This window comes from Siphateles boraxobius, unplaced genomic scaffold (genome assembly GCF_051911475.1).
Source record: "Siphateles boraxobius isolate OS27281-9 unplaced genomic scaffold, OSU_SipBor_1 5, whole genome shotgun sequence".
In the NCBI taxonomy this organism is placed as follows: Eukaryota; Metazoa; Chordata; class Actinopteri; order Cypriniformes; family Leuciscidae; genus Siphateles; species Siphateles boraxobius.
Window position 1 is genome coordinate 16,810,251 of NW_027509141.1, and position 24,015 is coordinate 16,834,265.

The 24,015-nt window shown below is 47.4% G+C and overlaps 2 protein-coding genes across 2 annotated transcripts in view; both read left to right on the forward strand.

Annotated features, from left to right (window-relative positions):
• krt95 (keratin 95) overlaps positions 1 to 24,015 on the forward strand; it is a 33,623-nt gene that overhangs the window by 8,986 nt on the left and 622 nt on the right. The gene's annotated exons all lie outside the window — the stretch shown is intronic.
• LOC143711464 (uncharacterized) lies at positions 13,539 to 22,937 on the forward strand. The gene is made up of 6 exons (XM_077202942.1): positions 13,539 to 14,993; positions 15,225 to 15,307; positions 15,744 to 15,900; positions 16,027 to 16,191; positions 16,358 to 16,483; positions 22,713 to 22,937. Exons 1-6 carry the CDS (start codon positions 13,554 to 13,556, stop codon positions 22,935 to 22,937), a joined length of 2,196 nt encoding a protein of 731 aa, XP_077059057.1. The 5' UTR covers positions 13,539 to 13,553.

A 24,015-nucleotide genomic window follows, 5' to 3' on the forward strand; every position in this document is an offset into this window, starting at 1 on the left:
TGCGTCTCCTCCCCGAAACAACCATATATGGAGCTTACAGCGCCTAGTTTTACTATGCATATCCTCATCTGCATATCATTTGCATATGATTATTCATCCACGTGATAACAAGTTTAACGGTACAAGACAGAAAATATGAAATGCGGCTGTGCTGTCACATTAGTTACATTAATAAAAACTAGTAGCCTATCCTTGCCTTGTTTTTGAATAAATAAATCAAATAGTAACTAATACATTTCGGAGAAAGTTTTTCTTAATCTTTTCCACTGGCCAAAGAGTATTTTTAATTGGTTTACGTTTTTAATGGAAACAGATAGACCTTGTTGTACATTATTTGCATGAAACCATTTTCTCAGACATTCTGCTATTATCATGATTAGCAATTATATCTTTATTTAAAACATTAAAACACAGCATGCAAGGGGAAAAGTGTTCGAAACCATTGCATCCACAACAAATATTTCTATTTATTGAATATAAAAAATGTTGTAACTTCTCAGTAATGATTTCATGTAATTTAAGTGTTTAACTACATTAATCAGAATGGCATATTTAATCTAAATCTTTACAACAGAAGTAAAACAAAGTTTAAATCATTGTTTTATTTATTTCAACTGTTATTGTGAACATATACTGTATTTATGATTAGGACTATAATGAAGATTTACGGTTTTAGATGCGTTATGCTATGCGTCAGTTTCACTAAACAGCCAAACGCGCTCGCTGGCGCGGACATTTAAGAAGGGATGGATGTTTGCTTCATGTGATAGGCTTGGTTTGTGAAATTATATTTGTATTATCTTTCTGTATATGTATAATTGTCTTTAGATTTTCTGTCTTAAAGTGACCAAAAACAACATTTAACTCCAGCTCACCATCGGTGTCGCCAAACTGCTCCATCTCCAAAATGTTCGTACGCATGGGTCAGAGTATGCGTGCAGGTGCGCAAATTTTCCTGTCAAGTTTGTTTTTATAAATCACAACTTGTGAGTCGTAAGTGGCATACGCCTCTTTCAGGGCCTGTTTTGTGCGTACGCAATGGTTATAAATGAGGCCCCAGATCTCAACCCAATAGAGCATCTTTGGGATGTGGTGGAACGGGAGCTTTGTGCCCTGGATGTGCATCCTACAAATCTCCATCAACTGCAAGATGCTATCCTATCAATATGGGCCAACATTTCTAAAGAATGCTTTCAGTACCTTGTTGAATCAATGCCACGTAGAGTTAAGGCAGTTCTGAAGGCGAAAGGGGGTCAAACACTGTATTAGTATGGTGTTCCTAATAATCCTTTAGGTGAGTGTATATATATGTATATATATATATATATATATATATATATATATAAATTTAGCACATCCTTGCTGAAAAAAGTAGGCTATTCATTTCTGTTCTTCTATTAAAAACTGTGCACACAAAAGACTGAGTCTCGCTCTAGCTGCACTGCAGTGTCTATTCACAGGCACGATCCCACTACTGATTAACACGGGGACTTTGACCACCTCCGTCTCCGACCTGGGCCAGTTCACCCCTCCTTAGACAACCTGTTGGTCCTGGGCTCCCCCAGGAGCACTATATCGATACCAAACTTAGCACATACACCCAATCAAAATAGCCCACTGCAGTCCAGAACCCCTGAGCTCAAGCGATCCTCCAGCCTCAGCCTCCCAGTGTCTTGGATTACAGGCGTGCGCCACTGCACCTGGCGAGAGCTATGAGAATCAGCGTTGATACTGAATCTAGTGGCTTACAGCGCCATCTAGTGTATGAAAATTGATTATTAAGAAACATTTACATGGTAGCCTGGTGAACTCAACAGTAACTCTCGGTTGCTCCTCACTTAGTTGTCACCAAGGGTGACACTACATACTCCTCGTGGTCAAAAGCGGCTGAAAACTTCAAATGTAGCCTGATGTGATTTTTATTTTTTTTAAGGATTTGAGGGAAATTAATGGATCTAAAGCCCTATTCGGACGGTAATTGTTTCTCATGGGGTCGTAAGGTATTTTCAACAGGATTTAGGCTAATCAGTGATTTTATTGCCGTCCGAATCCAGAATGTCAGTGTTTTTCTCCCACCACCCGCATAAAAATCTCGGGCAAATTACCAACTGTTTTTTGACAAACACCAAGGTAGCGTGATGCTAATTTAATTGCCGTCCGAAGCCATATCTCAACTTTAAAATTCGCTGTTTAAATCCTTTTTGATCACTGCCGAGCACCGTATTGCATGTTATTAGGCCTATTGAAATGCTGGAAAGTTACAAGAACAATTCTTCATCAAAGCTTCACCTCAACGAACAAAAAGGAGAAAGAGAAAAAAATGCACATAAACATTTGAAATGGGCCATTTTTATGGCAGCTATACAGCACAATAGATGTTGGCTATAGTATAGCCAGCCCAGTCTCCTTAAAGGGAAATTGTGCATTAATTTCTCCCATCTAGCGGTGAAATTGTATTTTGCATTCAAACAAATTGTGCTCTCCGGCGCCTCGCTTTTTCAAATGCATCTACGGTAACGTTAGCTGTTATGTACCAAAAAGCTATGACAGGATGTCTTCTAATAGCACTTCGTCGAGTTTTCCTTCGGGTGAACAGATTTATTATTTTTTTAAAAACTGCAACTTGACACAACGAACAAACGAATGTTACAGTATGAATTACTGACTCTGAAAAACATGAACTATTGTAATAAGTTCCTTTTACGTTCAATTTTGGACTTTTTTGGCGATGAGGATTTCTTCTCCTGTGGCTCGGCATATGTATGATCCGCCATTAAAAATAACAGTGCAATTCAGCCTTTTAAACTTGCAGGGGCAGTGACAAGCGCCTCTCACCAAAGAGTACAAAAGTACCAAAAGGCGAAACTCCGTTGCAGTTTTGACAACAATTGCTAGATGGCGCTGCTATCGCCATTTTGGACTGAACCAACGGTTTTACCGTTAGCACAACTGTACATTATTATGTCTGGAAATAATTGGAAACAAAGAAAACTGTGTTCTGCCATCAACTGCAACAACTACCAGTGTACAACCAATCAACTAGCATTTCATAGATTCCCCAAAGATCCAGAGAGGTAAAGTAGAAAAGGTTTTTATTAACGTTAAAGTGAGCAGCGTATATACGTCTCCATACGTAAATAGCGGCATGGAAGTGTACAACAGTGAGTGCAGGGAAGTTGTGTGTGTGACAAGTGCAAAAACACTCTTGTATACATGGTGAAACTATTCAATAGAGTCAGAATCCATCATATTACGGACCCAAAATCGACAACTCTCACAGCCCAAACAGAAGCGCAACAGAACATTTTTAAAGCTATGTCATCTGTAAATCTGTACATTAACTCTCTCTTTCTGTATCAAATGTAACATGTGTTGTAAAAAGTTTTTATCAGTCAAGATTAATTAAACTATAATAAAACTAAAGACTAAAACACATAGAACAGCTAATATACTTACCATTGTCATTCTATTTGTAGTAGGCTAAATGTTTGCACTTTACTTGCACAATGTTTGATTTGTTGTGTATAATGCAGGCAGAAATGATGTGGTGATCTAATTACCAACACCAATTTTATTACTGTTCATTTTGTGATGATCTTCTATTACTATTAAAATATTCTCTCTTGACTAATGTGTTTTCCCTTTCACCTACTCACTGTTCATTGTGTTTTGGCTTTTTCAAGGAATTTGTCAATCATTTCATGAGGAACATGGGCTATTGTTACTGGTGTTGTAAAATTGTGCTGTGTATGAAAACAGGCAGTTATCCCCAAAAGTTATTGGGGTAAATAGCGGCATGGAAGTGTACAACAGTGAGTGCAGGGAAGTTGTGTGTGTGACAAGTGCAAAAACACTCTTGTATACATGGTGAAACTATTCAATAGAGTCAGAATCCATCATATTACGGACCCAAAATCGACAACTCTCACAGCCCAAACAGAACAGCTAATATACTTACCATTGTCGTTCTATTTGTAGTAGGCTAAATGTTTGCACTTTACTTGCACAATGTTTGATTTGTTGTGTATAATGCAGGCAGAAATGATGTGGTGATCTAATTACCAACACCAATTTTATTACTGTTCATTTTGTGATGATCTTCTATTACTATTAAAATATTCTCTCTTGACTAATGTGTTTTCCCTTTCACCTACTCACTGTTCATTGTGTTTTGGCTTTTTCAAGGAATTTGTCAATCATTTCATGAGGAACATGGGCTATTGTTACTGGTGTTGTAAAATTGTGCTGTGTATGAAAACAGGCAGTTATCCCCAAAAGTTATTGGGGTAAATAAATAGCTTATTTGACACCTTCATGCTCTATGACGAAATCGTTTAATTACAAACCTATCCATAAGCATTATTTTGTTGTACATTATCCAACATGCCGTTTTAGTTTAGGCTATAGAGATATTAAAAACTAGAAACTACTATTTAGTTCCCTTAACCGCTTTTGAATTGGAGCCGGTATCGTATCGTTCAATTCTATGACAGCTGTGTTGCGCTCAGTCCAAGATGGCAGAGCTGCAGCTCTGCGCATGGCATACAGATACATGTATATATGTGCGTATGGGTGCGTTTGTGCGTTTGCAATGGAACGTTCTACTGAGTTTCGCCTCTTGGTATTTCTACTGTATACTCTTTGCTCTCACTGCTCTGCTCCTCCGTTTCTGCTGCTTTCAGTTACTGATAGCTGGCTCTGAACGAAAACCCGTTGTGGAAACGTGTTGGCCTAGTACTTTTTGACCCTCTCTATTATAGTTTTTCAAGATGGCGGTACTACATATGAATGCCTCCGTGGCCTTTACCCGTCACATTTATATAAAGATAATAAATTCTTCGTTTACGAGGATAAGTCAGATAATTGGTATTTGTATTGGTAAGGTAGGCCTATTTGTACACCATTGAGGACATATTTATGAATATATTTTAGATAATAAAATACCTAAAAAACTACACATTGTCCCTTTAACATTAAAATACAAACAATGCAGCTTATTTTTTACCTCATGTAAATAAGAGGCTCCATTAACTTATTTCCGCTAATTTCCATATTTTTACAATGACATCGTTTTGAGATAAAATGCAAGGATATAAAAACTATTTCAAATATAGCTATAGCGTACGGCCGTACGCCCGTCTATAGCTTCCTATTTTTCAAAATGAGATTTAAATAAATAATAAATAGAACATTATTTTCTAGAAAAATTAAATAATTTATTCGTATTACTCCAGCATGACATGTTATTTACAGCAGACAAACATGCGACTGACCACGGGAGCAGCGCGTTGGCGCGTTCGTGGAATTACAGAACTTGCCCCTCCACCGTCAATAAATCGCCATCCAAATGCATGAGTTTTATCATTGAGGTGCCATGCAAATTTATTTTTACAGACGTCCACATGAGAAACAATTACCTTTTATGCAACACTTATGATCTATTTGTTTTCACAGTTTTTACAATAATAAAACTTATAAATGTATCAATCACTTAAAAAAAATCAATTAACCCCTTGCTTTGTGCTTTTTCTGCTTCTGTAGATTGTGCCCTCCAAAATTCTCAGCAATTTTGTATTTTCCCTTCATTTGTAGGCTATTTTGACTCGGGCTGCGTTCCAGGCCAAAATTGTCATGCCCTTCACTCGCTAACTTCTCTCCGTCTTGTTCACTCGGATGTACAGTGGAAATTGAACGCAATATACATTGACGTCACAATCGTGTTGCAGTGTGGTAAATGGAGCTGCTTGAAGTGTAGGCCTACATATGAAGTAAACTTGCTCCCTTGGTCAAAATCGAGGGAGCGAGGGCCTGTCCGTATAGGCTAAACTTCCCTCGTCCACTTCACGAAGTGGAACGCACTTCAAAATGGTGGCAGGGATTCCCCCGAGGGGAAGTGCTTAGGGAAGTTTGCAAGTGCATGTCTAAAAGTGGACTGGAATGCAGCCCAGGGGGAGAACAAGTGTGAATATTTTTTAGGACCATTTAACCCTTTCGAATCCTGCCCATAGTAAAAGTTTAAAAAATATATTTGTGGTATCAGAGCCTAGGCCAGAATTGTTTGAGAAATAATTTAATTTAATGAGTGAAATTTAAATATTATGAAGTGTACTGTAAACCCTTTTCTTTATTTGGCTCATTGTATAGGCCTAAATGTATAATGTCTGCAGTCCTGGAGGCAGGACTAGATCCCAGCATGCACCATGGCAGTGTGGCTAAAGCTATTTTGAAACTAAAATTGTTTTCCTTCCCAGTGAGACAGTGACATATTCAACAGAAATGTGGTTGCCTTTGTCTTATGTCTTTATGTGGTATGTGATCACATACCATAAACAGCATGCACCACCATTAACAGGTGAGTCTAGCTAATCTCATTTTACTCCTACTCACAGTCTTTAAAAAATTATTGCACATAAAATTACACATGGTTCTATTACAGTAAGTCAAGATATTACTTATAGACATTCCATTGCTTTGTGTGCCCTTCACTAAAACAGCTAAATTTTTGAATTAGTCATTAAGTGTAATGAGGCTACTTGATTTGTCAGGCTGGTCACACATTTACACCCATGTTCAAGGTATTTCCGGGTATCCGAGCCTTTACACATCTGACTGGAAGAAAACGTCTCTGGTTAGGGTTACTCTGGTAACCCTAGTTCCCTGAAGGGAACGAGACGCTGCGTGACAACGCTTTGGGAACGCCCCTGCGTGAGTGCGTCATGGAGCACGTATGAAATCAGTCCAATGGCGAGACGGAACGTCATAGGCGGGTGACGTCATCGACCAGGAAACTATACAAGCAACCCAAAACACAAGCGCGTCCGCTTCTGATAAGACTGAAGCAAGTGCTCACGGGCATGCTGGGAGTATGGCATAGACACGCAGCGTCTCGTTCCCTTCAGGGAACTAGGGTTACATACGTAACCAGAGACGTTCCCTATCAGGGAACTCGAGCTGCGTGACAACGCTTTGGGAACGCTAATACCAACGTCGCCATACGAGCAAGTGTCCGTCGTGTGAAGTCAGAGCGCACATTCGGACGAAAGCACCTGCGCCCCTGGAGTGGAGCTGAAGTCGAGATGATAAAACTTCACGAATGTGTGCGGTGAGGACCAGCCTGCCGCATCACAAACATCCTGGATTGATACTCCTGACAGGATAGCCTTAGAGGCAGCCATACTCCTGGTTGAATGAGCCCGGACAGCCAAAGGAGAAGGCTGACCGGCAGACTCATAGGCAAGTGAGATGGCCTCGACCACCCACTTGCTCAACCTCTGCTTAAATACTGGACAGCCCTTCTTAGGGGGTCCAAAGCAAACGAATAGCTGTTCACTCTTTCTCCACAGGGCAGCTCTGTGGACGTACGCATCTAGGCCCTAACAGGGCAAAGCAGATTTAGTTTCTCTTGGTCCGACGTCAGAAATGGAGGAGGACAGAAAGCCTGCAGTACAATAGGCCTGACCACATTGGTTGGTACCTTGGGAACGTATCCCGGCCTAGGGAGGGGGAAAGCCTTCACCATGCCTGGTGCAAATTCCAAGCACGAGGGAGAGACCGACAGAGCTTGGATATCTCCTATTCTTTTTAATGAAGATATAGCCAGAAGAAAGATAGTTTTAAGAATGAAGAATTTCTCCGAAACTTCTTCAATGGGCTCGAACGGTGCTAGAGAGAGACCTTCTAGAACAACCGCCAGGTCCCAGGTCGGCACCCTCGTGCGAACTGCTGGCCTCAGCCTCAGAATGCCACGAAGGAAACGGGTTACAAGTGGGTGTCTCCCGAGAGAAGCACCACTCAAAGGGACGTGGTAAGCAGATAAGGCCGCCACATACACCTTCAGTGTGGAGTGGGATAACCCTGTGGAGAAACGCTCTTGAAGGAATTCCAGCAATGCACCCACCGGGCAGTTAACTGGGTCCAGCTGATGTTCTCCACACCAAGAGGTGAACATTTTCCACCTCAATGCATATAATTTCCTAGTGGCCAGAGCTCTGGAGTGGAGGATGGTCTCCACGACCTCAGTCGAGAGACCAGATTCTATGAGCTGGGCCCCCTCAGAGGCCAAGCCCACAACCTCCATAGATCTGGGCGGGGGTGAAGTATCGACCCGCTCGCCTGAGAGAGAAGGTCCCTCCTCATCGGAATCTCCAGAGGAGAGCCGCCGAGGAGAGAAATTAGGTGCGCAAACCAAACTCGGGCCGGCCAGTACGGGGCTACCAACAGTAGACTGACCTCGTCCCGGCGAAACCTCTCCAGAACTCCTGGGAGCAGAGCAATCGGGGGAAATGCGTACAGGCGTGACCTCGGCCACTCCTGTACCATCGCGTCCAACCCCAGAGGGGCTGGAGGACTTAGGGAAAACCACAGTTGGCAGTGTGATGTTTCCCTGGATGCAAATAGGTCTACCTCGGCACGACCGAAATGTTTCCATAGGAGCTCCACCACCTCGGGGTGGAGTCTCCACTCCCCGGGCCTCAGCCCCTGCCTCGACAGGATGTCTGCCCCCTGATTCAAATACCCTGGGATATAAATCGCCCTCAGTGAAAGAAGCTTCCCCTGGGACCATAGAAGGATCTGGTGAGCCAGCTTGTATAACGGGCGCGAACGCAGACCCCCCTGATGGTTTATATAAGAGACCACCGATGTGTTGTCTGACCGGACAAGAACATTGTGACCTCTCAGGTCTGGGAGGAAGTGTTTCAGAGCCTGAAACACCACCATCATTTCTAGACAATTTATGTGCCAATGAAGATGATGGTCCTGCCACAGACCCTGGGCCGAGCGACCACTCTTGATCGCCCCCCAACCTGTGAGAGAGGGAACCGTCGTTAGTGTTACACGACGACACGGAGCCCCCAACACAGGACCTAGGGACAGGAAACAAGGTTCTTTCCACATAGCCAGAGCACGGAGACACCGTCGCGTGACCCTGATCTTGCGGAGCGGGTTTCCCCTCGGGGAGAACCCCTTGGTCCTGAGCCACCACTGCTGTGGTCTCATGTACAGCAGGCCGCAAGGTATAACGTTGGACGCTGCTGCCATCAGACCCAGAATCCTCTGATATTCTTTTACAGTGAGTGACTGGCCTAGCTTTGCCTGTTTGATGGCTAAGAGAATCGAAGCTATACGAGCAGGAGACAGATGTGCCTGCATCGCCGTCGAATCCCAAACCACGGCCAGAAAAGTGTTCTTCTGTACTGGAGAAAGCCCACTCTTCTTGACGTTGAGCCTCAACCCCAACTTTTTGATATGGGCGAGAACGACATCTCGATGCCGAATCGCCTGATGCTCCGATTTAGCCAGAATCAACCGATCGTCCATATAGTTTAAAATGCGGATGCCCTGGAGTCGCAGCGGAGCCAGAGCTGCATCCATACATTTCGTGAAAGTTCGGGGAGACAGTGCTAGGCCGAACGGAAGAACCCGATACTGGTACGCTTCGCCCCCGAAAGCGAACCTCAGGAACTTCCTGTTTTGTGGAAGGATGGAAATTTGGAAGTACGCGTCCTTTAGATCTATCGTGACAAACCAGTCCTCAGACCTGATCTGTGACACGATCTGCTTGAGAGTAAGCATTTTGAATTTGAGCTTCCCTACTGAGCGATTTAACAGGCGCAGATCTAAAATTGGACGCAACCCCCCATCGTTCTTTGGAACGATGAAATATCGGCTGTAATAACCCAACTCTCTGCTGGGAGGAAGAACTCGTTCTATAGCCTCCTTCAGCAGGAGAGTTTTCACCTCCTGTTCCATAACCAGAGCCTGCTCGGGGCCCACCACTGTGGGCAGAACCCCTCTGAAGCGAGGCGGGCGTGATCTGAACTGAATCGCGTACCCATTCTCGATAGTCTGCAGGACCCAATGAGATACATTTGGAAGGCTTTTCCACTCTGCCAAAAATTCTACTAAGGGTACCAGTCTCTCGAGACTGGCCTCTGGAATATCTTGAGTGGCAGACACAGTGCCCTGTAACGGCGCACCGGCAGGGAACAACTGGTCTAACCACTCTAAACCGCTCCTCAGAGCGGGCGAGTGTCCCTCGGGAAAGCGCTCGCTGGGACCGTCTACGCCCCGGCACGCAGGCGGGGTTGGCAGAACGGGCCCCTGAGGGCACCGAGAGAGAACGCGCACTGTGTACTGCAGCGAACACCTTTCTCTCTTGGTGGGGACCACCCTCAGTACCCTGACGTTTCTGGCGTCAGGGCTTCTTCTTCGACGAAGCCTTCCTGGCGACAATAACCGTCCTTAGATCGGCCTTGCCCCTGGAAGACCTCGTATGAGAGCGCCGCGCCTAGGCCCAGTCTTGCTGGGGAGGAGCACGAGACGCGACATTCCTTTTCTGTTGCGCCCGGTGTGAGGAGCTACTCGACGGCCGGGGCTGCTCCCGCCCAGCAGCCCCGGAGACATGAACACGGAGGGGGAGAAATTTCTGGAGCGCCGCCGCCTGCTTTTTCTCTTCCTGAAACCTCTCGCCGACCGAATTCACTGAGTCACCGAAGAGGCCAGCAGTTGAAAGCGGGGCGTCCAGGAGAAAAGATTTTTCCTTTTCCTTCATGTTGGATAAATTCAACCATAAGTGTCTCTCCGTTGCCACCATGGCTGCCATAGAACGGCCCACTGATTTGGCCGTCTCCTTAGTGGCACGGAGAGAAAGATCTGCTGCCTGACGTAATTCTCGAATTACGTCAGCACTAATTTCATCCCCCTCACTCATATCTTTTAAAAGGTCTGCTTGATATGCTTGAAATATCGACATAGTATGTAAGCATGCTGCCGCTTGACCTGCCGCGAGTAAGCTTTGCCCACCAAAGCCGAGGTATATCTTAATGGCTTTGTGGGCAATGCCGGTGTCTTAAATGATGATGCCGTATCTGGAGATAGATGGCTCGCTAGCGTTTCTTCAGCCTTAGGCATCGCCCCATAACCATAATTCTTAGCCCCAGAAATATTTGAATAAACAGATGTTCGCTGGCTAAATATTCTGGATGACACTGGTCTTTTCCATGACCTCGACACCTCGGTGTGGAGGTCAGGAAAGAATGGAAGACACCGGCGTGGAGGTGCAGCACGAGACGGCAGAAATCTTTCATCTAGTTTACTTTTTGAACGAGATTCCTGTCTATCAGCTAGCCACTCGATGCTTAATTTTTCTACAGCACGAGTGAGCACCTCCATAAGCTCCTCACTAGCAGGAGACTGAAGTGACAAGTCCCCAGTCTCTGCTGTATCAATACTTTCAACATCCAGATCCTCAGAACTGGATAATTGAAGTGATGGTGCCTCAGCCTGGGGGGAAGAAACCGCAGCGCGTGCTTCCACACCCGGATCTGAGGCACTGGATCTACCAGGTAAAGGCTGAGATAAGGCAGAGCCCGTCTCAATACCCGCTGATAGATCCATTTGCGATACCCACGATTGAAGCCTCCGCTGTGCCTCGGCAGCAGCGGGACCCGAAACGCGGGGAGCGCGCACCGAACCACTCTCCTCGAAGAGGGCTCGGCGGGAGCGGAGCGTTTTCATTGACATACGCTCACAATGCTCGCAACCAGTCGAGAGCTGACTGGGCATGCTGCACTCCCATACAAACAACACACAGATCGTGAGTGTCCCCACCCATGATATAACGTGGGCAGGGATGAACACACTTTCTGAACTGCTGTTCGCTCGCCATATTATATATATATATATCGTCTCTTTATATATATTTTTTTTTATATGTGAAAAACTCCTGCCTAGCAATTTCTAAGGACAGACACAAACACTTTGAGACACAGACTGATATATTCACTCACAGAGCACTTGCTGAAGACTCAGAAGCTGACGCGCTTGTGTTTTGGGGTGCTTATATAGTTTCCTGGTCGATGACGTCACCCGCCTATGACGTTCCGTCTCGCCATTGGACTGATTTCATACGTGCTTCATGACGCACTCACGCAGGGGCGTTCCCAAAGCGTTGTCACACAGCTCGAGTTCCCTGATAGGGAACTATGCTGCAGCAAATACGATGATGAAATAATTCAACAGGGATCCCTCATTTTGAACATGGAAACACTTTGCAGTCTTTTTGTCTAACAGTCTTTGAATAAAAACAAAAAGAAAGAAGAAGAGTGATGGTCGTCTTATAGTAACATAAACATGTTTAAAACAGAAAGAAATTTATGGGTGTTTTTGTACATCATGTATTGGAGAGATTTTTCAAACAGCTTTAGTTTGTTCTTTCGTCCGTTGAAATGGGGATTATTTCTTAAAAATGTACATCATAGATAATAGAATCAGATTCTTTATCAAAAAGTCTATAGGTTCTTATCCTCTTAAAATCTAAGTTACCTGAAGAGAAATCTTAACTGCTTTCCTGCCTATACTTTTGTGGTTACAAAGTTCCTCATATTAATTTGCCTCTCTATAATTCTTGTTCTGTGATGTGCATGTTTTTCAAGTGTTCTTGTTTAATGCAATGTTTAACACACACACACACACACACACACACACACACACACACACACACACACACACACACACACACACACACACACACGCATACATTGTGTGTGTGTGTGTGTGTGTGTGTGTGTGTGTGTGTGTGTGTGTGTGTGTGTGTGTGTGTGTGTGTGTGTGTGTGTGTGTGTGTGTGTAGTAGTAGTAGTAGTAGTAGTAGTAGTAGTAGAGTAGTTTCATATAAGCCTCCATCTTAAAAGTAAATTCTGAGGAGAAATAGGAAAAAAACTGATTTCTTGTATTGAAATGAAGCCTCAAGAAGATTGAAGGACTTTTAAGATGGAGCAGGTTTGAATATCCTTGGTGAAATCACAAAATTAAGCCTTATTTTCTGTTGAGACTTTTTTTAAACTGATTTTATGTTTTAGGTCAAGGGACCCCAGTGATACTTGTAAAAACAATAACAGTAATTTCAAAATTAACTCTCGTTTTATCATCAAATTATTTTAATAGGCCTCTCTGACCTTACCATGAAGATTAAGCTTTGTTGTGCTTAAGACTGCCTTTGTTGTGAATGCATTAGTCTGTTCAGTGACCTTTGAGTCATGTGTATAAATGAAACTCCACCCGAACTGACTCTCTGCTATTTGTTATGTCTTCATAGAGTATGAATTATTAAACTTACTCATAAGTGTCTGCTTTATCAACTGGGGCACCATCTTTAAACACATCTTTAAACACACACACATACATTCCTTTGCAGTTTCCTCATTATGGTGGAAACTCAACTCTCTGGTCATTGAGTACCAATACTGCTGGTGCTGGCTGCACGCTCTGACACACACACACACACACACACACACACACACACACACACACACACACACACACACACACACACACACACACACACACACACACACACACACACACACACACACACACACACACACACACAACACACACACACACACACACACACCCATCAACAGAGTGTAGAACCCGCCCTCGAGCTCTAACTATAAAACAGGACAGAGCTTGGTTCAAAGGCACCATATACTTCAGGACAACTTTTGTGTCGTGTCCCTTTTGCATTCATCCCATTTCTGCATTGATCCACCATGTCATGCTCGAAAGCCTGCACCGAGACTTCTCTGAAGACCTGCTCTGCAACCTGCTCCATCACATGCCCTGACACCTGTCTGATGACCTGCCCTGAGACCTATTCCGAGATCTGCTCCAAGCCCTGCTCCTTCACCTTCCCCGAGATCTGCCCTGAGACCTGTCTGAAGACTTGCTCCGAGACCTGCTCAGACACCTGCCCCAAACCGTGCTCCTTCACCTTCGCCGAGACCTGTCTGATGGCTCGCCCTGAGACCAGCTCCGAGATCTGCTCCAAGCCTTGCTCCTTCACCTTCCCTGAGAAATGTCTGAAGACTTACCCTGAGACCTGCTCTGACACCTGCCCCAAGCCCTGCTCGTTCACCTTCCCCAAGACCTGCCCCGAGACCTGTCTGAAGACTTGCCCTGATACCAGCTCTGTGATCTGCTCCAAGCCTTCCTCCTTCACCTTCCCTGAGACCTGCTCTGACACCTGCCCCAAGCCCTTCTCCTTCACTTTCCCCAAGACCTGCCCCGAGACCAGCTCCGTGATCTGCTCCAAGTCTGGCTCCTTCACCATCCCCGAGACCTGTCTGAAGACTTGCCCTGAGACCAGCTCCGAAATCTGCTCCAAGCCTTCCTCCTTCACCTTCCCTGAGACCTGCTCTGACACCTGCACCAACCCCTGCTCCTTCACCTTCCCCAAGACCAGCCCCGAGACCAGCTCCGAGATCTGCCCCAAGCCCTGCTCCTTCACCATCCCCGAGACCTGCCCTGAGACTTGTCTGAAGGCTTGCACTGAGACCAGCTCCGAAATCTGCTCCAAGCCTTCCTCCTTCACCTTCCCTGAGACCTGTCTGAAGACTTACCCTGAGACCTGCTCTGACACCTGCCCCAAGCCCTGCTCGTTCACCTTCCCCAAGATCTGCACCAAGATCTGCACCAAGACCTGTCTGAAGACTTACTCTGAGACCTGCTCTGACACCTGCCCCAAACCGTGCCCTGAGACCAGTTCCAAGTCCATAACCATTCCCCGTCATTGTGGTACAGTTGCACCCAAAGCCTACAGTGTTTATGGCTGCGGTTTTGGAGGTAGGACGCGCATCTCCTCCTGCTCTTTTCGTTTGAATACTTGCTCCCCATGTCCACCATACAGAATTGACGGAGCATTCAGATGTCAAGGCGAACTGTACAGTGGAGGACACGGTGAAAGATTTGGTGCAAGAATCATGGCTGGAGGGTGCTATGGAAGAGATTATGACTACCTCCAGAAGACCGAGAAGACCACCATGCAAAACCTGAATGACCGTCTGGCGTCCTACCTAGATAAGGTGCACTTTCTGGAGGCTGCCAATGCCACTCTGGAGAGGCAGATCCGCGAGTACTATGAGAAGAAGGGGCCGGTCTGCCAGAGAGACTACAGTTGCTACTTGAAAACCATCGATTGCCTTCAGGAAAAGGTACTATATGGAAGTTTTGATACAATTAAGGGTGGAAATCTTGTGTCTGATATCTGAGATTCTAATAAATATGGCACAGATTCCTGATTCAGATTCCTGTGAACTGAAATATCACTGCATATAAAAACACAATGTAAATAGTATTGATAAGAAAATAGACAAATACATAATGTTTGTTTCAAAGTTATAAATGAGCTACATTGATAGTTTTTTCAATGCTCTTCATTGTAGATTAAAGATGCTACCATCAACAACGGCAAAATCCTCCTGCGTATCGACAACTCTAAATTGGCTGCTGAGGACTTCAGGATAAAGTGAGTTCTCTAAAGGCATTTTCAAATCTAGTTCTTTTCATACCTTTCTAAAGGCTAATAAAAACAGAATGATAAGTTCTAATCTGTGTTCCTTTTTTGCGTAAGTAAACAGTAAGGTATATTCCTTTTTTAAAGACAAATAAAAACAGAATAGAATGGAAAATTAGTCCTTTAAAGTGAAGCACAACCATGGCACATATATAAATACAAATGTATACAAGCAAATTATACCTACATACATACAGATGTTCATTTGAACAGATGTATTCCAGCAATAGATACAATACTTTTGCTCTGATTGAAGAAACAATGAAAAATAACAGCTTACATCCTAATCTTTTAAATTTAACAATAGTTAAACATGTGTTGCTATAAAGATTTTCGTACATCTTTAGACATGATCATTTCATTCCCCTCCGACCTTTTCACCAATCAGATATGAGAATGAGTCGTCGATACGGCAGTGTGTGGAGGCTGACATTGATAACCTGCATTGCATACTTGATAAGACATGCCTGGCAAAGGCCGACTTAGAGATGCAGACTTGCGCTCTGCAGGAGGAGCTGGTATATTTGAAGAAAAGTCACCAGGAGGTTTGTAGCAGTTTCCCTGTAGCAGAAAAACATTATGATAATTTTGTGTGTTTTTAAATGAAGATGGAAGCAATAACTTAAATTCACAATTTAAAGCCATAATGCTTGAACTATATATGCTTGCAGGATGTGGCAGCACTACTGTGTCAGCTGACAAACACAAAAGTGTGTGTGGAAGTGGATGCTGCTCCTCAGCAAGACCTGAACAAGGCTTTGGACGACATCCGTTGTCATTATGAGACCATAATAGACAAACACTGCAGAAAACAGGAGTGCTGGTTCAAAGAGAAGGTGAGACTTGTTAATTCCTCTACATATGAACATTAATTAGCCATCATAGTGTCAGACTTTGATTTTAAATTGCAGTTTGGAGTGGTATTAATACAGTGAAACAATTTAGATCAGTGAATCACGAGTTAAATAGCTCACATAATATGTGTGTGTGACTCTCTTTAAGATGGCAGATCTGTGTAAAGATGCTGCCACCAACTCAAAGTGCCTAGAAACCTCTAGGTCGAAGATCTCAGATTTGCGACGTACTTTGCAGAGCCTGGAGATCGAGCTACAGTCTCAAATCAGCAAGGTGAGACACAGGAAATATGGATTGTGAGAGGCAGTAGAAAGAGAGTTTGGGTATCATCTGAGGCACGAAGAAGGCGTAACTAATGTTAAATGTTGAGTTCCCTTTCGAGAGGTCTCGCCTATTGCGTAAGTAGCTTACGCTATGGGAAAAACTCCTTTTCTCGAGAATATTGAAGTCTTTATGTAAAACGCATTGCAGCTGCACAGCAGACAGCAATGAGCGAAGGAGCTCGGTCATTGGCTGTGCTGCGGCAACTTGCTCGAACCGATGACGGGGCGACTCTGAATGCGTGACCAATGAGCGCGCCTCGCGCCCGCGCGCGTCAGAGCCCGCCAAGATGGGCGTGGCAAAGAGCTATATATTGGGCGCCCCGTCATGAGAGTTCTTTAGATTTAATCTCCTTCAATGAACACCTTCTTCGCTGGATCCTCCGGATTATTGAAAGCCTTCGCCGCCGTGGAAAAGGATACCAGCGGGATTGCTACGAGGACGTCGGCATCTTCAGCCGCCTTTGAACGCCATCCTACTGAGCCATCCGGCGCGCTACACGCAAGTATTTACATCTGTTCGCCCCGCGACATTTGTAAAAGAACAAATTTTCTGAGGCGTTGTTCCAAATGCCTTCCTGCGCGTCGTGCAGAGACCTTCTTCCAGACGGGGATCGTCACATCATCTGCGCTCGCTGCCTGGGCCAGGACCACGCAGAAGCTGCTTGGACCAAGGGCGGATGCCCGGAATGTGACGACCTGGGTCTCCCCGCACTGCGAGCGAACACATTGCCGACACCCCTCTGTTTGAGCCGCGTGTTAAGAAAAAGCGCCGCTCACAGAGGCTTCCTGAACCTGTCGACGCTAACTAACACGAGTGGGGGATCCTCTATGGATACAGAGATTGTCCGCGTGGAGGACCTCGGGCTCGATTGGTCTTCTCCCGAAGAACCAACCCGAAGCCGACTGGACGAGTGGTTTCTGCAGGGGCGCCAGCAGGCCACTCGGCAAAGGCCTTCTCCTTTCTTCCCGGAAGTTCACGACGAACTCACCAAGTCATGGAAAGCCCCCCACTCTGCGCGTCTGAAGCCTTCTTTTTCTTCGTCGCTCTCCTCTGTGGACGGCGCGAAGGAAAGAGGCTACGAGGGAACGCCGCCCCTCGAGGAGTCCGTGGCCAATCATCTCTGCCCGCCCTCCACCACCGGATGGAAAGCCAAGGCTTCCCACCCCTCGAAGCCCTGCCGCACTACTTTGGCTCTCGCTGGTCGCGCCTACGCCTCCGCCGGCCAAGCGGCGTCAGCGCTTCAATCAATGGCGGTACTTCAAGTGTTCCAAGCCAAGCTTCTCCGCTCCCTGGACGAGTCTGGCCCCGAACCCGAAGCCTTCAAGGACCTACGCAGCGCGACTGACATAGCCCTGCGAGCCACGAAGGCCACCGCCCAGTCTATTGGCCGCGCCATGGCTAATTTGACCGTTCTCGAGCGCCATTTGTGGCTGACTCTGACGGAGATGAAAAACGCGGATAAGGCCCCGTTTCTCGACGCGCCTATCTCCACCAGCGGGCTGTTTGGACCGGCAGTTAAAGGTTTCGCCGAACGCTTCACTGAGGCCCAGAACGCTTCACAAGCTATGCGCCATTTCCTGCCTAAACGCTCCAGCTCAGCACAGAGCAGACAGAGGCCGCCACAGCCGCAGCGGGCTAGAGCAGCCCCCACCGCCTCTCAGCCCGCGCCTCAGTCTGACGCTCGACGCCGCTCGCGCTCCCACAACCGCAAGCCGCCTCCTGAGCGACGGGGTCCTCGGCCCAAGATCATGCTGAACCCTGAGCCTCGAAAGCCTTCCTAGCCACAGGAATGAGAAGAGAGAGTGCGTGTCTCGCAAAAGCCGGACCACTCTCTCTGCAAAATCTCAAACATTACCCAGTCCCCGTACAGGCGGCTGGAAATGTCTATACAGCAGTCAATGGGCCAGTCACAGAGCTCGCTCACCTGCAAACAAACGCCGTTTTTACGGCGACACACAGAAAACACAAAAAGAGTCTTTTTCTGCCTGTGTCACTAAGGGTTCACATGTCCACAAAGTGTGCATTCCCAGATACTGTCAAAACAGTGTCAAATTCATTCCCAGCTCAGGCTGCACGCCCCATGAATGTAGATCACGTGCCTACGGTCATGTACGCACCATTACACACTGTTCACACAGTTATGAATTCATCCCCAGTAAATGCGGGAAACATTATAAAAGTGACGCGTGTGCCTACCACTGTCTATGCACCCCCACTTATAAACACTGTCCCTACAGTGTGAAACACAACCCCAGCTCAGGCTGCGAGTCTTACAGACATAGCGCGCGCTGTTGTAATCACACACGCGCCCATTCACTCAGCTGCTCAGCGCGCGCCCGCGCCTCTGAGAGCTACGAGCTCAGGCAATTCGCTGGCCGGGTCCCTACGTCACAGCGGCCCGCCCCTAGCCCGTATTCAGCCCATATCTGTACACGCAGCGGCATGGGAAAACATTCCAGATATGCCGAAATGGGTGTTGAATATAATAAAACACGGATACTCGCTCCAGTTCGCTCGCAGACCACCACGTTTTACGACTGTGGTCGAGACGAAAGTGAGAAAGGAGTGTTCGCATGTTCTACGCACCGAGGTGCGCAAATTAATAGAAAAGGGCGCTGTGGAAACTGTTTCCCCCTCTATGAGCGGGGCAGGTTTTTACAGCCGCTATTTTCTCGTCCCGAAAAAGGATGGCGGTCTCCGCCCCATCCTAGATCTCAGACACCTGAACAAAGCACTTATGATTCGCTCGTTCAGAATGTTAACAACCAAACATATCCTCGCGCAAGTACGCCCAGGAGATTGGTTTCTCTCAGTGGATCTGAAAGATGCTTACTTTCACATTCCAATAGCGCCTCATCACAGGCCTTTTCTGAGATTCGCTTTCGAGGGACAGTCTTACCAGTACACAGTACTTCCGTTCGGCCTGTCCCTGGCTCCCCGTACATTCACGAAATGTATGGATGCAGCACTTTCCCCCTTGAGACGAAGGGGAGTGCGAATACTGAATTATCTCGACAATTGGCTGGTCCTAGCACAATCAGAGAGTCAGTTAATAACACACAGATCTGGGATTATCAGCCATCTAGAATGCCTGGGTCTAAGAATCAATTTTGCAAAAAGTATACTATCTCCCAGCCAGAAGATTTCTTTCCTGGGAATAGTTCTAGACTCGATGCAAATGACAGCTCGTCTCTCATCAGAGCGCGTGCTCACCATCCGGCGCCTTGCAACATCATTCAGGGCGGTCGCGCGCGCCCCCGTCAAGCAGTTTCAGAGGATGCTGGGTCTCATGGCCTCAGCATCGGCCGTACTCCAGCTAGGATTGTTGCATATGCGTCCTCTCCAACGCTGGCTCAAGAGCCGCGTCCTTGCTCATGCATGGCGTTCGGGCCACCTTTTAATCAGAGCGAACCACGGCTGTATAAAAGCCCTGACGCACTGGAAAGCCGCCGACTGGTACCAGTCAGGCGTGAGCCTGGGTGTGAACACAAGGAGAAAGATGATCACAACAGATGCCTCCAAAATAGGTTGGGGGGCCCTTTACGAGGGCAGGCCTGTCTCCGGCTTTTGGTCAAACCCGGAGAAGCGCCTACACATAAACTGTCTGGAGATGAAAGCGGTCGCTTTGGCTCTCAGAGCCCTGCTTCCACATCTAAAAAACGAACACGTCCTGGTCCGAACGGACAACATGACGGTAGTGTCATACATAAATCGCCAGGGTGGACTCAGGTCGAGCTCCATGCATTCAATGGCCAGGAGACTCATCTTATGGTCCCAGTACAACTTGCGCTCGCTGAGAGCAACGCATGTGCCAGGCGCGCTGAACCAAGGGGCAGACATGCTATCCAGAGACAAGATTCTCCCAGGAGAAGGGGCTCTCAACCCGCTGACGATTCAGTGGTTATGGAAAATCTTTGGCGAGGCGGAGGTCGACCTCTTCGCCTCCAAGGAGAATGCACACTGCTCTCTTTTCTTCACGAAAAGCACGGACGCGCTCGCCCAGAGCTGGCCGAGCCACCCCTTATATGCTTTTCCCCCGATCGCGATGCTGCCACAGGTCATCAGTCGGGTCAGAGAGGAGAAAAACACAGGTCTCCTGATAGCCCCACTCTGGAAGAACCAAACATGGTTTCCAGAATTAATGCAAATGCAATCTGCACCACGGCCAATTCCACTGAGGCCAGACCTCCTCAGTCAGGCCAGCGGGATGATATTTCATCCCCGCCCCGATCTGTGGGCCCTTCATGCATGGCCCCTCAACGGGTTCCCAGGAACCTCACGAGTGGAGCGCTAAAAACCATCGCTGAGGCGCGGGCGTCCTCCACGAGACGCTTATATGCCCAGAAATGGAAAGTGTTCAGTGACCGGTGTAACGCCGAGGGCCTGAACCCTGAAACATGCGAGATTACGAACGTACTCGCTTTTCTACAAGGGCTTCTGGAGGCGGGCCGCTCCCCCTCCACGCTCAAAGTATATATGGCGGCCATCACAGCGTCAAACGACCCTGTGATGGAACGTCCATTGGGAAGAAACGACCTAATTATTCGTTTCCTAAGGGGCGCTAGGAGGATGAACCCTTCACGCCCCCCCTCAGTGCCGATCTGGGACCTAGCTACTGTCCTAGACGCTCTTAAAGGGCCCCCGTTCGAACCACTCCGAACCATGCACCTTAAGCAGCTCTCGCTTAAAACTGCGCCCTTGCTGGCACTCGCCTCGGTCAAGAGAGTGGGCGATCTGCACGCGCTTTAGGCAAGCGCTGCCTGCTTGGAATTCGGACCTAACGACTGCAGGGTCGTCCTTAGGCCAAAACATGGGTAAATTTCTAAAGTGCTCACCACTCCCTTCAGAGCACAGGTTATCTCCCTAACTGCGCTATCGTCTCCAGCAGACGAAGACGACGCTAACCTACTCTGCCCCGTTAGGGCTCTCAGAGTGTATTTGGAGCGTTCTGCCCTATTCAGACAGACAGAACAACTGTTTGTATGCTTTGGCGGCCGTACGAAGGGTTCCGCCGTTTCAAAGCAGAGAATCTCTCACTGGATAGTTGAGGCTATAGCTCTGGCTTATGAAGCCAAGGGACTTCAATGCCCCTGGGGAGTCAAAGCACACTCCAACAGGAGTGTGGCTTCTTCCTGGGCGTGGTCGAGCGGGATACCGATTGAGGATATTTGTGCGGCGGCAGGCTGGGCCTCGCCCTCCACATTTATCAGGTTTTACAACCTACAGGTCCCGACATTGCATTCCAATGTACTATCAGCTTGATGCTAGTAGAACTATGAGTTCGTATCTAGATTATGTATGTGCTTGTGTCACACTGAGCGCCTTCTAGCCGCTCTTTACTTTTTTCCCACATATAAAGCTCGCCTCTGCCGGCTGGTTGGATGATAACTTTGCTTTTTAGCTCAGGCACCTGCCTCTGGCTATCATAAGGCGAAGTTCAGCACGCACGGCGTTTTGCATGGTGTTCCCATAGCGTAAGCTACTTACGCAATAGGAGAGACCTCTCGAAAGGGAACGACTCAGTTACTAACGTAACCTCGGTTCCCTGAGAGGAGGGAACGAGTATTGCTTAAGCTGCCGTGCTTGTGCTTGGTTAGTTCGCTTCAGTCGTTTTAACCTAAAGAACTCTCATGACGGGGCGCCCAATATATAGCTCTTGGCCACGCCCATCTTGGCGGGCTCTGACGTGCGCGGGCGCGAGGCGCGCTCATTGGTCGCGCATTCAGAGTCGCCCCGTCATTGGTTCGAGCAAGTTGCCGCAGCACAGCCAATGACCGAGCTCCTTCGCTCATTGCTGTCTGCTGTGCAGCTGCAATGCGTTTTACATAAAGACTTCAATATTCTCGAGAAAAGGAGTTTTTCCCATAGCGTAAGCTACTTACGCAATACTCGTTCCCTCCTCCAGGGAACCGAGGTTACGTTAGTAACCGAGTCGTTATAATATTTTCTCATGTGAGTGTTAATCCATGACTTCCAAAACTAAATTAAGGCAAAGTGAACAGTGAAGCAGTAGCTGTTGTTTACAATCCTAAAGTATGACAAAAGTTTTCAGCCTTGTTCTTTAAGTACAATTTTTAGCTAGCTGTTATCAAAGATAAACCTATCTTTGTTTCGTTCTATTGAAGATAACTGGTTTTGGATTAATTTGTCTTTTTGACTGTTTTCATCACCCACACAGAAAGGAGCACTGGAGTGCTCACTGTTGGAAACAGAGGCTAGGTACAGCGGTATGCTAGCAGGCTTTCAGAAGCATATCAACACATTGGAGGCAGAGCTTTGTCAGGTGCGCTCTGGCATTGAGCAGCAGGGCAGAGACTATGCTGCACTGCTGGACATCAAGAGCCGTCTTGAGCAGGAGATCGCCACTTACAGGTGCCTTCTGGAAAATCAGGACATTAAGTAAGTTCATCTTTTTATTTCAAACAACTGAACAACACAAGGATGGTGTGGCGAACAGGACGGCCGAGGGACGTGAGAGAACGGCGCGAGGCCGGTGGTGCGATTGCTAATGAGCAACACCTGTATAGCACACCGGTCTCGCATCTCTCACGGAGGAGCGGAAGCATAAAGGGGGGAGCGACGACGTTGATGATCGAGAGAGGAACAGGCCTGATTTTAGTTGTTCTGGTTTTTGTATTTGTGTTTTATTTTAGCCAGCAGTCGTCCGCGAGGGGCTGCTGGCCATTATGTTTATTTTGAGTAAGCCAGCAGTCGTCCGCGAGGGGCTGCTGGCGGTATTTTAGTTTGTTTATTTTATTTTAAATAAAGTTTGTTAAATGTTCGCCGGTTCCCGCCTCCTTCTTCCCTGAACATTGCTACACTGGTGCCGAAACCCGGGAAGAGGGAGGAACGCGCTGTCAGAGAGTCCTCGCCGCTGTGGGGAATCCGCGGTGCAATCGAGCGGGTGCGCGAGTCGCCGCCGCTCGCCGTGGGCTGGAGCCTGCTGCCATCCGCCGGGCAGGGGAGGAGCAGGGAGCGGGGGACTCGCGGCCATGGACGCGCGAGGCGGTGCGCTGGAGTGAGTTGCCGGGGGGACGGTCGAGCTCGCTGCCGGCCGCCTGGGAATTGGAGGGGCGGCTGCCGTCCGGGAGGGAGCGGGGGAGTCGCCGCCGCTCGCCGTGGGCCGGAGCCTGCTGCCGTCCACCAGCAAAGGGGAGGAGCAGGGAGCGGGGGACTCCTGCCGTCTGCCCTAGATCCCAAGGAGCCGTCGCCGTCCACCGGGCGGCGGAGGAGTGTCGAGCCATCCACCGAGGGCTACCCAGCGTCACCGCCAGGCACCGCGGAGGAGATCGCCCAGCTGGTGGAGGACCATGATGGCAGCGCGTTGTGGGAACCGGACCATGTTTTTTTTTTGTTTTTTTTTCCCTCTCTCCCCTCTCTCGATCTGTCGCTCCTCATGCTTCCGTCTCCGTTTCCCTCCGCTTGTCGGTCCATACCCCCCAGGGATCGCCGCCGCCGGGGGGGAGTAGGCACAGGCTCGT